This window comes from Echinops telfairi, unplaced genomic scaffold, assembly GCF_000313985.2.
Source record: "Echinops telfairi isolate 266 unplaced genomic scaffold, ASM31398v2 ScPeMD7_7458;HRSCAF=8496, whole genome shotgun sequence".
NCBI lineage: Eukaryota > Metazoa > Chordata > Mammalia > Afrosoricida > Tenrecidae > Echinops > Echinops telfairi.
In genome coordinates, this window is record NW_022111358.1 from 34,579,068 (window position 1) to 34,595,572 (window position 16,505).

Here is a 16,505-nt window from a genome sequence, read left to right on the forward strand (position 1 = left end):
GCCTTTCCTCCGAGTTACCCTGATGCAGATGTCAACTCCCGGAGGACTGAAGCGTGTCTTACAGATGTTGGCTTTGCTGTGGATGGACTCTATGCTTTCTGTTGAATTGCTGCCCCTTCTTGGAGTCTGCTAAATCACTCCCGCCTGGAGCAACGGAGGGCTGGTCTTTGCTTCAAAGGAGGCCAAAGAGTGAATTATTTACCGAATTGCCCAACAGGGAGAGGACAAACCCAGAGCCCAGGGACTTTATGACACATGTGCTCAGCTATAAATTATGCCATTCCGCTGCTCTTCATGTTCCTGCTTGAACCATAAACGTGAGACCTGGACCAAGTGCCTTTATCCTCCAGGAAGGGTCAAGAAGAAGAAAGACGGCCATTCTACCACCCAGAGCAGGCGAGTGGCCAAGACGCTTGGCCAGGGGAGACAGTAACGCTACACACGGCACAGGCCTTCGTGACCTCTGACATCGATGTTACCCCGTGGCATGTAAGCGGCCACTTCCCCAACAACGGATTTGCTATTTCCAACACACTAGGTTGCACCACTACCACCAACTGGATGGCTGTCATTGCCTTTGGGATTTCAGTAAACCAGCCACTCACCTGGAGAGGGTCTGCTGGGGCCAACTTTCTCCGGTTTTGTCCCAGTCATGGTACTCTTGTGTTTCTGCTTGACGGATGTCTGGTCAATCGCTGGAAGCTTGGGATCACTTTTACTGGAGGAAGTCTTGGGAGATAGTCTTGGTTCAGCAAGAGGATCCTCCTCCTCAGGACTCTACCAAACAGGAAAGGTACGTGAGCCTCCACAACTGGGGATGTCCCCGTTGGTCTCCCAGATCGAATGCTCCATCACCAGCTCGGTTCCCCCCCACCACAACCCTATAGGACAGGGCAGAACTGGCCCTTGGGGGTTCTGAGATTAGAGAAGGCAAACTCGTCTTTCTCCCGCCTGCGGCTGCCAATGGCTGATGTGGTTGAGCCCAAGTTCTGTGGTTTCGACTCTGGTTTCCCAGCCAAACTTGTCACCCACGACACCACGACCTGGAACGCCCCCAGCTCAGAAACCCCGGAGGGCAGTTTCGCTCTATCCTCCAGGGTGGCTATAAGCTGGCACAGACTCGCTAGCGGTGGGTCACCTTTAGTCGACAGAGAAAGTGAGCAAGAGAGTGACCCCCACGGGACCCTGCCGTGCCGAGTACCTCCTTTCTCCATTGATATTTTGGCCGACAGGGCATCTCAAGTTAGAGAAAACAGCCAAGTTCATGGGTCTCCTTTGTAGAACAACATGAGGACATGTATTTCTGACCCTGAATGCATTTGATGACCAAATAGCTCCTATTAAAAACTACATCGGAAAGCAGGAGAGAGAATTAGCGGTCCTTGCTGCTTGTTATTTGAATTGCTTGGGCAGGAGCAGAGAAAAAATGTCCTGTGTGTTCATCCTATTCCCTCTTCTTCCTCTCCCCCTAAAAACCTTCCTGCCATTAGGTGAATACTGACTCATAGTGACCCTATAGGACAAGGCAGAACTGCCCCTGTGGGTTTCCAAGACTGTAACTCTTTCCAGGAGTAGAAAGCCTTAACTTTCTCCCAAGGACCAGCTGGTAGTTTCAAACTGCTGACCTAGCAGTTAGCAGTCTAGCGTAACCACACCACCACGAGGGCTCCTCTTGCTTATCACGTCTTGGACCTCATCTACTCCTCCTGTCCATCCTATACTTGGCAATAAAAAGGAAGGGTAGGCAGTGTGGTGGGAACTGGGCAGATCTGGCCTCAGCTCCCCTGCTCTGCGTTCCTGGGTGCACCAGAAGGCTGTTTTGCAAGTCTCTGATTATCAGAGGAAGCTCCTCAATGGGATGGATTGACACCGTGGCAGCAACGACAGGCTCAAGCATAAGGTTGGTGCAGGTGGTGCAGGACCAGGCAGGATTTTGTTCTGCTGTACAAAGGGTCGTTAGGAGTTGGCACTAACTCGATGACCCCTAACTACAGCAAGAACAATCAGCCTTGTCAGTCGACGACGAAGGCAGAGTAAATCTCCAGGTGACGAAACGGTGACCCTTGTCAGGCTAGACTGTCTCAGCACAGCCTTGAAGACCCCATAAAAACGGATCCAAGCATTCCACAGATCTATGCATCGCCACATTCCCACCAACCAAAGAGCTGTGGGGGTGGAGTGGTTAAGGTGCAACGCCAACAGGAGGTCAGCAGCTGGTACCTGCCAGCTGCTCCCCGGGAGACAGTTGAGGCCGTCTGCACCGATAAAGAAGTACCGCCTTGGAAATCACCTGGGACTGTTCTAGTCTGTGCTGTACGGTCGCTATGCAGTCAGGGTTCAATCAACCAACAGTCAGGGTTTTGTTCTTCGGTGTTTTGTTTGGTATTGCCACCAAAGAAAAAGTGAAAACAGAACAAATGATTCTCAGAAATTTGGTTCTAAAGAGCCATTTACCAACCCAACCCAACCCAACCCAACCCAACCCAACTCACTGCCACTGAGTGGATTCCTAGCGACCTGTCGCCATGCTGGATCCTGGACGGCATGGCAACTAGGACGGCTTCTCAGGGTTTCCATCAGTCTCCAAAGGGTAATTTAAGTCCGGCCTTATTACTTTAGGAGTCCTGGTGGTGTCGTGGGTTACAAGTTGGGCTGTTAGCCTCAAGGTCAGCAGTTCAGACCCACCAGCAGCTACTTGGGAGAAAGATGAGGCTTTTTGCTATCTGCACCTGAAAATCCTCCTAGCCTCAGAAATCCACTTCTACTCGGGCCTACGGGGGCGCCACGGATCAGAACCAACTCACTGGGAAGAGGGCTTTGAGTTTTTATTGTTTAAGGTCTGGTTTGCTAGCCACCTACTTACTCACTGTGTGACACAGCCCCCTGCAGGTTGTCTCTAAGTTTCCTTACATTGTACTCCCTCCTCCCATTCCCTGCCCCCCCCCCCGCCCCCCCTGCTAAAAAGAGTAAAAACCAAAAGGAGTTGCCATCACGTTGGTTTTGACTCATGGTGACCCCATGCCTTGCAGGGCAGGACTGTACCCCACAGGGCTTTTTTTCCGGGCTGTGACCTTTCGGAAGCAGATCCTCAGTCCTTTCCTCTGAGCTGCCTCTGGGTGGGTTCGAACCACCAACCTTTCCGTTAGGAGTTGAACAGTTAACTGAGTCTGCCAGAGACTCCTTAAATGGCTAGCCTTCCTGCCAGGAAAAATCTTCCAACAGTGCAGTCTTTCGCCAACAGGGAATGCTAAATTAATGTCCCCTGCACGCTGCCCCCACCCTACCCCACCCCACCCCACCCCAACTGTTGCAATTTGTATTGATCTTGCTTCTCCTTTGCGTTGACAGTTGTGACATTTTCATTTCACAGGCTGCTGACTCAGGAAAATACTCTGAGTAGCTTTGACTGATTGGGCACCACGTAAGACAAACTAAACGCTTGACAATCCCTCTCCTTGTCAGTCCTGGGCACAGATTTCTGTCGAAATCCACAGGTGGACAGATCATGATCCTTCTAGATTAGCAATCAGAGTTTCTAATTTAGAGTCTGGATACGGCCTTTAAGTAATCACTGTTTCTCTGCACAGTTTCAAAAAACACCGCCGAAGAGGAAAGGATCGGAAAAGGCAGCCCATGATGTATTGTTTAGTCTCTCTTTCCCTTTCCATCTCTGGGATTGAATGGAAATTCTTGCCAAATTATTCTGGAATGTCAAAGGTGAAACATTAGACCCTTAAGATTGGCGTTGTAACTGGGATGCTAGCAGTCATGATAGGGAAGGGCAGCATCTCTGAGCTCCTGTCAGTGGGAGGAGAGGCCTGTTTGCACATGGTTCTGCTGGTCAACCATTTCTTTCCAGCGAGCAGAAACCAGGCAGGACACCTTTTGCTAGGGCTGGCGACACAGATGGCTATAACATCAGGAGCAGGTATCTGTTCCTACTGGAGGATCCATCTTCCCCACCTAGCCCATGGCTAGCATTCTTTTTTTATTTTAATAAATCATTTTATCGGGGGCTCTTACAGCTCTTATCACAATCCATACATCAATTGTATCAAGCACATTTGTACACATGTTGCCATCATCTTTCTAAAACCTTTTTTTTCTACTTGAGCCCTTGGTATCAGCTCCTCTTTTTTTCACCCTCGTGAACCCTTGATAATTTAGAAGTTGTTTTTATTTTCATATTTTACACCATCCGCTGTCTCCACCTACATTTCTGTTGTTCCTCCCCTGGGGCGGTGGAGGAGTTGTGCATCGAACATTGTGATCGCTTTCCCCTTCCTCCCCCCACCTTCTCCCTACCCTCATGACCCCACTATCTTCCCCCCTCCACGATCATGACCCCAGTTCTATCTTACCAATCCAGCTAGACCAGAACATGAACACTGCTACAGATAAGAGCTCTCAACACACAGAATCCAGGACAGATAAACCCCTCAGGGACAATAATGAGAGTAGCGATACCACGAGGGTATGGCTAGAATTCTTTGCGAGCTCCCAGGCAGTGGTGAGTTGGGACAGGTTAGCAAAGAGACTTTTGACTGGGTGGTAAGCTACATTAAGGAGCCCTTGGTGGCGTAGTGGGTTATGTGTTGGGCTGCTAACCTCAAGGTCAACGGCTAGAAACCACCAGCCACACAGTGGGAGAAAAACGAGGTTTTCTCCTCCCATAAAGATTTGGTCTCAGAAACCTACCAGGGGCAGTTGGACCCTAAGTCACAATGAGTTGGAATCCAGATTGGTTTGGGTTTAGTGGTGCAGGGGAGGGGCCCAGGTGGCACCGTAGCAGCAGTTTGAGCTCACCAGCCTCTCCGAAGGTGACGGTGATCTGGTCCCAACAAGATCTGAAGGGAGGAGTTCTACTCTGTCCTATAAGGTTGCTATGAATTAGAATCAGCTCGATGGCAGTCGACGGCTAATTGAAAGGTTCATGGTTCAAACTACCAGCTTCTCTGTGGGAGAAAGCTACGACACTCCGCGTCTGCACGGACTGGAACTTTTCTCGGAAGTAAGGTGACCAGATTTAAAGCGGGGCACCATTGACCGGTAGGGGTGTGTGTTCTTGATTAAAAATTTGGTCTATATGGACCAAATAGACCGTTCCCTAGCTTGTCGTGCATTCTTTCCAAAAATCGGGACGGTCCCACCCAAAGCAGGACGTCTGGTCACCTTACTCGAAAGGGACAGTTCTACTCTGCTCTGTAGTGTCCCTCGCAGCTGGAATTGACCACAAGCAGTGGGCTTTGGCTTGGGTAAGGTACGGGGTTGCAGACCTACATTTCAAATACACTTTGTTCTGCCTCCTGGGCAGATCCATCAACCTTGTTTCCAGACAGCAAACATTCTGAAGCGTCTAGAAAGGACAGCGTGAAGTGGGTGGCTCCTCAGTTGGGAACGCTAGTCACATGACAAGAGCGAGTCTGCTCCGGCGTGTGCTACTGACTCTTCTCTCCTCCCTGGGTGGGGGAGTCTTACAGGAATCACGTCAGCATTTCATACCGATGCTCATGTTTCTCCAACATCTATCCTCCCTTCTCTCCCACCGGGGAGAAGAAGTTGTATCACTCAATTTGGCACGAACACGTAGCAGTTCAGCCTCCCTGGAAGGGACTCTTAATTCTTCATGCAGTAATTAGGTGGCACTGGGTGAGTTGTTTCTGTGTTACCTTTTCTCAGCGATGCACAACGGTATCTGCCTGTTGGCAGTTTGGGGAGTACTGCATGAGCTAACACCTGCACACAGCGCTTGGAGGAGTACCAGACACACGGTGCCACGCTGGTGTTCGCTTTCATGTTTCACCTTTCAGTCAGAAGCAGCCCTTTATCCAAATGCAACCAGAACCCGAAGTTCCGATTAAAAATTGCAAAGCGTCATGAATGTCAGGATGGGTCAGTTTCTACTTTTGACTCAGTTTCTTATCAAGGCCAGAGTATGGTCTTTGACAAATAACTGTTTGAAGTGGGTCGAATCTGAAGACAGTATCGTGCAGGGGTTTTGTAGACAGTACGGCTTTCATGGCACACACCGGACACACCCCTTAGCGATTCGCAAGCTGCAACGGATGAGATTATTTTTATTTAAAGTGGGGTTTTAAGCTGTGCTTTGTTCCACTTGTAATTTTGAGCCGCAGTGATCATTTGCATTCCCTCTCCCGTATGTTCATAAGTTGAAATGTCACACGGAGGTGGAGGCAACAGCACCGAGCTGTTCCTTGGTGGGGGGGGGGGGAGGAAACCAACTCTGTCTTTCAGAATCACGGCCTCTGACAGTAAGGAGAAAACCTTCTCATGAGACAGGAGGAGACTTTCAGTTCCCTCTTGGGAATTTGCTGAGAGAGTCCTAATAGTGCTGAGTTCACGAAAAGAAGTGATCACAGAAAGGAAGACTTTCTGAACTATTATTTTTGGATTGAGCATTTTCCCCAAGACAACCCCCTGCCCAACTTGCTCTCCAGGTTTCATACATAAGAAGAGTTGCTACCATTCCCCATGGCTTGTCTTGCTCAGACGACACTTACACTGTGAGCGTGTCAATGCCATGCACACTGGAGTAAGGCCTTGGTGGCCTTCCTGATTCAAGCTGGACCTCCCTGAGGGCGGAGACACCGGGGTTGGAAAGTGGCATGTGTTTCCAGAGAGATGTGAGAAGGACGAGAATTTTAAGGCGGGACCTCACAAAGTTGAGTGTGAAATGGCCAGGAGACAATGAACAGATGTGTTCAGGAGAGAACCCTCTCTCTAATATCGAGTCCATGCTGACTCATAGTGACCCTATAGGATGCAGTAGAACTGCCCCTCTGGGTTTCCAAGACTAACTCTTTATGGGAATAGAAAGTCCCATCTTTCCCCCTCGGACAGAGGGGGTGATGTTTTTGAACTGTTGACCTTATGGTTAGTGGCCCAACGAGTGACCCCTATGCCACCAGGCCTCCGGGAGAGAAAGGAGACTGAAGTAGGCAGAGTCTGGAGGACTTGAAATTGTTGACCACGTCTAGGCTGGTAGCTAATTTCTAAGCCCCGAGAAACTGGTTCTCAGCCGGCATACCACGCCAGTTCCCATCCCACTACAGTGTGTTACTAAATTTTGATGGACATGTACCAAACCAATGTTTGCTCTCTGCCTTGTGAGAGAAGACGAAGCCGGGCAGGTCTTAGGCAAGAAGGCACGGCTTCTGTGAAGAAGAGGGGAGAGAGAAAGAGTGGCAGCAAGCAGGTGCCAGAGAGAGTGCACGTGTGCGACAGTGGGTATGAAGTTGATTTGGGGAGATTATGCGTAAGCATGATCAAAACTGGGAACCTCGGCACTCAAACGGGGAAGGGTAACCAAGGGAGTCTGGTACACATGGGTACAAGTCAGAGGGCTGTTCTCAAAGATCACAATCAAGCTGAGTCTCAAACACAGGCATTTCCTAAAGGAATTGAGGGCAGCTTGTATCAACAGCATTTGGACCAGGTTAGAGACCTTTATGTATTCAAGAACTATACAGTACGTTCCCCGCAGAGTATTGGTGTAGTCCACCGAAGGCTAGCCATACTCCTGTCTAGAAAAAGACTTCTAATATCCTGGTGGCATAGTGGGGTACACATCGGGCGAAGTCAGCAGTTTGAAATCCCCAGCCACTCGGAGGGAGAAAGAGGCGGCTTTCTTTTCCCATAAGGGGCTACAGTCTTGGAAACCCACTCCCCTGTGTCCTATAGGGTCGCTATGGTCAGGATCAACATGGTTAGTAGCAACTGGAGACTGGCTGCAAGTTCGTTTTTCAGGGATGATTTTGCTATATTCTATTTTGATCTTTCTCCTCTCTTTGAATGCACCTTTTCTTTTTAGCTGAGAACATCTGAGAAACATGGAAGGGTTGGCCATCAAGCAGAGGTCATCGGGAAAATGACTCCTCTCAGAAATACTAGGCCATCAACTGAGCATGGGCATGGGCATCAACTGAGAAGGATGATTGTATGTCTTGGGCACATACACCATGTCTTCAACCCCACGCTAGGAACTATGAAGGGGTTCAAAGAATGGTACTTAGAGTAGATCCATGCCATGCCAGCAAAATGGGAAAAAAAACCCAACACATTGAATTAAGTGACGATTGGGTGACACTGATTCTAAGGGCCATAGAAACTCACAAGGTGATGAGGTAAAAAAGGCACAGGCAGATGAGATTTGATGAAGGCTTCCTGCTTGGGAAAAAAAAAAATGTCTCCACTTCAAAAACACCAGAGCTTTAAACGTTCAAGGCCACCGATCTCCATGCCGCTCAGTCTCTTTGGTCAACTCCCCCTGCCACTTCGAATGGCCTCTCTCTTCCTTGGGCTTCAGTCGCTCCTTGCTCTCTTCTGGCCCAGACCATAAGGGTCCTCAGCCGGGAACCACTCAGCCTGCCGGCTCCCTCACGCACCGCCCCCCCATCCACCTCGGTCCACATCCTTTGCAACCTCTCCCCCCTTTGTCCCTCTCAGAGTCCATCCCTCATCCCTTTCCTGCCTGCATCTTGACCTCTTTGCCCAGAGCCTTCCCACAGCATTTCATCATGATCTAGGGCTCCTCCACCCAGAACAGCCCTCCCCCAAGCCCACACCCCCCTCCACTCGCTTCTTCATAGACAAAGTTCCCCAAAGAAGGACTTGCGCGGACTGACTCCGCTTCCCCACCTCCTACTCCCGCCTCGGCCCACTCCCATCTGGCGTTCACGCTTGTCACGCCACAGAAACGGCTCTCCATCAAAGGACTTCCAGGTCTCGGCGCAGTCCGTCCCTTCTCCTCCTTTGCACTTGACTTCTCCACACCATCAGCCTGGTTCGGACACTCCCTCCTCCAGGAAACAGCTGCCTCCCGAGGAGCCGAGGAGCCGAGCCGTTCTGTCAGGCCACCGTCTCCTCCGGGATTCCTCCCCTTCCCACTCTCCCCTGCGGGCTCACCCTCTGCTCCCCAGGCTCTGAGGCCTGCGATTCTTCCAGGTTGCATTCTCTTCTCAGTCTGCACCAGAGTAATTTTTTAAAATCTGTGTCTTGGGCCACGGACCTCCCTCTTTGGCAGCCTGGCGAACTCTCTGGGTGCCTGCCTCAGAAGATTTGTCAAATGTCTCAAACAATAAACGTCTGAGCTCAAGGAAGAGCAATTTTACGGAAAGACAGCTATCAAAATATTTTTAGAACGTGCATTGTGATTCAGTCATCGATGTGCTTCTTTATTAACAAGCTAAATAACAAGCGATGGGTGTAAAGGGTATTTTGAGCCATCTGCAACAAGTTTAATGAGATGTGAAAATACCTGTGATTTCGATTGGTGACAAAAATCACAGGTACTGCTAATAACGACTGTCACATGTTGTCTGAATTCATAAATCAAAGATATGCTTAGATTCCAGCTAGAGGTTATTGGAAATAAAGATGTTCATTCACGTGGCTCCCTCCTCCCCCCCAATCCAAGTTCATTCTCCTGACCAAGAAGGCCTGCTCTGTACATTCTCCTTAGATAGCCTCATTTCCTCCCAAGACTTTACCTGCCAGTGTTTTCAACAAAGCCTGGGAGGCCACGGTCTGGGGGTGGCATCCAGGAACAAGAAAGACACTTGCGGTTTCCTGATCTTGGGACAAGTGGGTGGGAGAGATACACTGGAGAAGGTGTGCAGGGCCCAGCGAGGGGGCAGGTGGGGCGTATCATCTGCGAATAAGCAGGCTTCGCTACAGCAAGGAGGGCAAGGGGAGCTCTGGTACCCATTCTGGAGGCTGCCAGGAGACAGGAGGGCGTCTCTAAGCGTGCCCATCTCTGCCCCGACTGCCTATCCCTTCCACTGCTTTGGTCTCCACATCCTACCCACCAGCCAGCGCAACATCGCCATCCTCAGGGAAGTATCCTCAGCTCAGCCTCTGCCCTTTGTTTACACTCAGCAGACACCGTTTCAAACTGCAGCTGGTCCCTAACTCGGTCAGCTGCCCGCCTGAGGGCAGGCACACGGCTGCCTCATGACTACATCCCCTCAGCACCAGCACAGTGTCCGCAAGGCAAGTGATTCATAAGTTCTTAACAAACAAAGCTACGGAGACCAAACGAATGGGAGTTTGGGGAGAAGAGGCTGCATGCGGCAAGATGTATCGAATGAAGATGTGCACTTGGGAAATGGGACCGTTTTCACCAATCTCCCCTCTGGACTTTAATTAGTTTCTTTCACAAGGTCATTGGTTTTAAAAATGCATTAGAACGATTGGTTTTTGAAGTGGGGAATTTTGATAAACGGTGGTCAACCGAAACCCACAGCACTCCATGCGACGGGGGAGAAAAGGCTGCTTTCTTCTAAGCTTCTCTCCCGCACTTGCTGAGTCTCGGAGTCCAATTAACACAGGGATCTCTTTGGGTCAGAGGCCACCAATTTTTAGCACTGACAGTTTCACCGAGCCGGGAGAGCAACTGGTGCGTGTGTGTCACCCGGCCACGTGGCAGGACCACCCTCGTGGAAGGACTGACTTGAGGGGGTCTTGCTTCTCTGGGGGAAAAGGCAGGAGAGCATTCTGGAAGCAGCTGCAATGTAAACGGACAGTTGCCCCATTTGACTGCCATTTAAAATGACCTAGTGGAACGCAGACAAAGAACAGAAATGAAGGCAAAGCCAGGCCCTGGTGGCTTCTGCCCGAGATACAGTGATGGTTCCTTTGCTCCAAGAAGGCTGGTGGAGACCTCCAGCTCCCGCCTGCCCCCAGAGGGGGCTGCCCACTGGGCTACTCCATTTGATCCATGACCGAATCATAAGGTAGACATTCAAGGCAAGCTGGTTGTTCAGGCAGGACGTCCCACCACAGCAAGACAAAGTCCGAGCGAGGCCTGCCTGCGTCGACGACTGGCCATTCTGAGCATCCTTCCTTGCGCTGAGCACCGCAGCCCAGCTCTCCCTGTGTCTGTTCTTGGCATCGCCACCACCTTGATAGAAGGAACGTATGCAGGGCGTTAAGGAGGCCATCTGCCTTTCCACAGAGAACAGAGTTCTCTCCTGCTGGCTGCTCTGCTCACCGGTTCAGGGCTTTCTAGAAGGTTGGTCATAACCCACCAATCCAGCCTCAAGCCCACACGGGCCAATGTGATCGACAATTGAGCCAAACTGCTCCCTCCTCTTGATAAAGCCAAACCACACCAAGGAACAATAACCACTCTAAGAAGCATCATTTCCTTTGGTTTGTCCCTGCTCCAGGTGAGACTCCCTACAGACCTGTGACTAAACAGGAGCATGCTTGCCATGGTCAGCCTTCAAAGCTTCACTGGGCTGCGCTGGTGTGCTAGACCCGCCAGGCAGGACAGACCCAACAATACACAGTGCCCGCTCTTGAGAAGCTCCCAGTCTCACGGGAGGCAGACAGGAAAGTCTACCCTGAGATGCACTTGAACTTGTCATGGGAATCCAAGGAGGGACAAGAGCAAAGTCACCTGACATCCCCCACCCTTCCAGGAGAAGAATCAGAAAGTCTTCCCAACAAAGTATCTCCGAGTTTAGGATGCACTGCGGTCGGATGAGGCTGAAGAGGTATGTGGGTCAAGGACAAAAAAGGGTTCTTGGTACCGTAGGTGTTTCAACTTGATCCCAAAGGCAGTGAGAAGCCACTGAAGAATTTTTAAGGGTCAAGCGACACAATCCATTTTGCCTCAATGGGGGAGGGGAAGGCAAAATAAGTAAACTCCTCCTACCATAATCAAAACCAAATATTTTTAAAAACCTCCAAATTAAGTGTATGATATGTAAATATTATATTTTTAGAAAACTACTGAAAATAGAAGAAGAAAGGAACTAAACTTGATCTCTGGTCACCGTGGGTGAAGGAGGAAGTTTTTGCTTGGGGGGCATTGAGTTTATGTTAATGGGGGTGGAATAATTTGGAAAAGGACATCAACAATGGTTGTACAACACAAAGAGTATAATCAATGGCACGGAATTATATTTGTATAAAAGTTGTCGAATTGGAGCATGTTTTGTTGTGTATATCTTGGCCAGAATTTTAAAGTAATTACACGAATAACCATGAACACAAAGAAGAAAATGTTCTAAAATTGTGTTGATTGTACGACTCTTCTTGATATAATTAACTACTGAATTGTATGATCTGTAGATGAAGTGCCAATAAAACTGTTTACAAAAAGCCAAAAAAACTCCAAATTCACTGCCATCAAGTCAATACCCATGCATAGCGACACTCTAGGATAGGGTAGACCTGCCCCCATGAGTGTCCGAGTCTGTAGGTCTTTACAGGAGTAGAAAGCCTCATCTTTCTCCCAAGGAGTAGCTGGTGGTTTTGAACTGTTGACCTCAAGGATGGAAGCTCAAAATGTAACCATGATGCCACCGGGGCTCCTACACACACACACACACACACACATATTTACATATATGTATGTAGATACATTAGAGTCAGGGCCCTGAGAAGGGAGGTGACGGTGGAGAGATTCAAGAGAGATGTTTCTAAAAGGGCTGGGCTTTGGTACCTGATAGAGAGTGATGAGGAGTCTGACTTAGGCCTAAATAAGAAATCCAGGTGAAGGAGCCGGGCTGAGGTGGGGGATGATGAGGCATTGTGTCTTGAGTCAGAGGGGCGAGAGGGACACACGAGGGTGAGCAGATGAACAGCTACATCGGGACACAAACTGGAGTGCCAATCCCCACGGAGCCACGCTGGTCAAGCTGTGGGCGGCACGCTCCCTCTCCTGACATCCGCTTCTCAGGTGCACCTCGAGGGTGCGGAATCCGAGCTCCAGGCAAGAGGACGCTGGTGGCAAAGAGCATGCCAGGTGCTACAGCTGACTCACCGCCTCCCAGGGCGGGGCCTCTGGCAGTCAGAACCAGTGTGTGCCTGCGTGCCCACAGGGGATCTGACCATGGACACGCAGAAGTTAGGGAAAAAGGAAGGCAGGGGAAAATGTGACTCAGAGATGCTTCCGCCGTGTGTCTGAAGCCTTGGCTGCCTTCTCGACGCCATGAAGGGTGTCGGGGGTGAACCCGGGCGATTCCTGGGAGACCAATGCCCGGAGAGCTGTTTGGAAGAGGCGCCCCTGGCTTCCCAGGCAGGGTAGGCTGCATACACAGGTCATGGAAGGAGTCATGCAAATATACACAGGCCTAGAAAACACCGAATGCAAATGGAGCCCGCCTTGGCAGACAGCTGCGGTGGTGGGGAGTTGACATTTGAAAGGACCTGCTATATGCAAAACCCTGTATTGTGGATTCTGCCAGGCTCAGGGCCCTTGCTGGCCCACCGGGTCTCCTTGTGTTGCATGGTTTGGTCCTGGCTCTGATCTAGAGCAGGTTCTGTCTGACAGAGCTTTCTGTGGGGACAGAAAACTGCTCCACATTTGTGTGGCCGCCAAAGGGGGTTACTAACCTCCTGGGGCCACTGAGCCCGTGAAAGGAGCCTAGAGCGACTGAGGAGCAGAACTTAAAAGACATCTCTTTTCAGGCACTGCTGGTGAAAGCGTTCGCAGCAGAGCAGGTCCGATTCAGTGATGTCTGAAGGTCATGGTCAGTGTCATTGTTCACGGTGTCCGTGTCCTCATCTTTTCTGTTCCGGTGGCTCCTTCCACTCCTATGATTGAACCTCACATCTCCACTTTTGAGGAACCAACCGGTGTCCGTTTGGGCTCACCTGGATAATCTTGAAGAGAGCGCTGTTGCCAAGCGTGAAATGCTTCCGCTAACCTGCTATCAAGATTAAAGAGTGATCTCCAGGGGGTAGTCCCTGGAGCCCTGTTGCCCTGGTGGCGTAGAGGTAACGTGTTGGGTTGTGACACACGAGATCAGTAGTTCGAAAGCACCAGCTACTCCAAGAGAGCAAGGTGGGACTTTCTACTCCCATAAACAGTTAAGGTCTCGGAAACAAAGGGGCAGTTTTACCCTGTCCTGTAGGGTCACTATGACTCGATGGCAGTGAGTCTGGTTTGCGTCTAAGTGTTTCTGTTCAGAGTTTAAAGAGGATGCTATGACCATACTTGGGGACTCCTTGGGGAATCGTGGAGATGCCACTCGGCTCGATGGGCCCAGTAAGTCTGGATTCTTGGAGAATCTGAAGTTCTAAGGAACACAGTTAACATTTTCATTAACTTAAACGGAAGTAGCCTCACGCGGCTAGTGGTCAGCGTATTGGGTGGACTACACAGCGCTAGATCTTTGCTGCCCTCGTGGTTGGCAGGACATGCTGACTTTTCAGTCACAGCATTTATTTGGAGAGGGCTTCCTCCTGCGCATCCGCCCCCTCTTGATCTCCCACAGTCTGTGTTGATGATTGTGGTCAAAGCGAGTCAGACGTTTGTGTTGGGTAACAACCGTTTTTTTTATGCTTCCCTTGCTAGCTGGGGGACTCGGGTGACTTCACGCACTGAGCCAGGTCTGGGCGCAGCCCGCTGCTTCTTGCTATCAAGCGAACTGTTTGCATCTCCTTCCAATGTCATGTTGGTCTTTGTGAGCAGGAATCTAAAGAGTTAGTTGTTTGGTCCCTGCGGATAAAAGGACAATAGTCCTATGCCCATTAGCCGAGCCCATCTCCACCTTCCTGTGCCATGAAGTCTGTAGTGACATGTTTCCAAGGTGTGTGTCCGAACAGTGTCCCTAACAGCAAGGGTACAGGATAATGGAAGATAAGAAGCATCTCTCTGGATAGTACATTAGCGCTTACGTCCTGAGGTTTACAGTGAGAGTTCCAAATCTATTTTGAGTCTCCACAGAGATTCAGCCTCCATGGTGTTCTTTCTAGTCATTGACAATGAGAAACGCTTTGTCCTCTGGCAGAGAGTGTTTGAAAGGTGACTGCAACCAGGGCACTAGCCAGCGCAGGGACAGGCAGCTCCACCTCCAGGGGCCTGCCTGGGTCTGCCCTGGATAGAAATTGGGGTGTGAAGGCTGCATAGTCATGAGTCATATCCTGGCAGCCTTGGTTGGAGGGCCCTGAGTCAGTCTTGGAAACGTTTCCTCATTTGCATTCTGATCATGGTCCCTTTCCCACTTCTGCTGGCCCGCCTTCACCCGCCATGGAATCATCTTTCCTTCGTTCTTCAGCCCCTCCTTCATTGGCCCAGTTTTCCGGGAATCCTTGGATCGACCTCTTGCTGATGGTCTCCTGCATCTGGATGATTCGATCTTTGTCTTTATCTTATTGAGACTTAATAAATGTGTCTATAAGTGATATTTGACCTTTCCCCCCTAGGTTAGAACAATAAAAATTCAGCGATCCCTGCAAGTTCTGGGCTAATCATTTTCAGTGGGAACATCAGGGCTTTTGCCCCTTTCTGCGAAGGGTTACCAAAATAAGACAAGCCACTGCCACTGGGTCGATTCTGACTCACAGTGACCCTACATAGGATTTCTGAGGCGGTAAAGCTTTACAGGAGCAGAGAGCTTCCTCTTTCTCTGTGTAGCTACTGGTGGGTTTGAACCACTGGCCTTGTGACTAGCAGCTCAAACCTTACCCAACACTACCAATAGGGTTCCTTGTGAAGGTTGAAGACTTAGGCTCCCACACTTATTTTGCCGACTGCCTCCTTTTCAGAAAAAAAAAAAAAAATTACTCAGTGCCTTGTGGCAATTTTTAATTGTACAACATTTTTATTATATACGAGAGCCCATAATTCAGGATAAAGTGTGAGGATCTGATTTAGCAGCTCCCTGTATGGTTCTAGTGGCTCCCAGGGATGGTATTGTCCGTTTGGGAAGCCTGGGTTTAAGAGGATGAACGATCCTGGGAGCCCTGTCTATCACAGCAGGCTCTTCCAGGCCAGCAGCCTGAAACAGAAGGACACCGGGTTCTCCATGTGGAAAGACTGCTGTGTCCTTCAGTCTTTCCAATGATCCGATTTCTAGTTGGTTTCTCATTGGAGCTTCTGTTTACTCTGTCACTAGTTTGCTTGTTGAATTCTGATTTGAGAACACGGTTCACTCAGTTGTCTGTGACTGAAAATGGAGTTGCTCGGTTGGGTTGGCTTCAGAAGTGTGACCTGAGCCTTGGTTGAGGTGAAAGCGGCATTCTAGACAACCTGAGTGCTTGCTCCTGCCCCACTACCTACTGGAGCATCATGTCCACAGAGTTGGACATCAAGACCATTTGTAATGTACTCTGATGTTAATAAATCACTTAAGAGGCTTGTTCTCACAAGGATTCCCAAGAGATAAGTACAATACTAGGTTTCTCCTGGATGGGAAACTGAAGGATTAAGAAGTTAAGTGGTTTGCCTGAATTCACACGGCTAATGAGGGCGAGTGCTGGCCTTCCGGAAGTACTCCTTTCTACAGGTCAAGCCACTAACTTAAGTGTATTTAAGAAGCACCACTTTCAAGGAAGCACTCAGCACGCGCTCGATGGTTATTGCTTTATCTTGGGTTTAGATTAAATAGGAGCGCTACATGACCATTAGGAGATCAGTCCATGGTACACGTGTGTTTGGGGATCTGCCCACCTGGAGGCAGGTGTCTGGAAATGCTACTTTGACCCTAGACCTTGTTACTTGATGGTAAATGCCTTGCTTGTTCTAGACC

The 16,505-nt window shown here is 49.8% G+C and overlaps 1 protein-coding gene across 1 annotated transcript in view; it reads right to left on the reverse strand.

The window, feature by feature from the left end:
- Nucleotides 1-16,505, reverse strand: part of MARCHF10 (membrane associated ring-CH-type finger 10) — a 99,005-nt gene that overhangs the window by 53,228 nt on the left and 29,272 nt on the right. Inside the window, exon 4 of the mRNA XM_004707530.2 lies at nt 606-777. Within this exon, the coding sequence (XP_004707587.1) occupies nt 606-777 (172 nt within the window). The remainder of the gene's footprint in view (nt 1-605; nt 778-16,505) is intronic.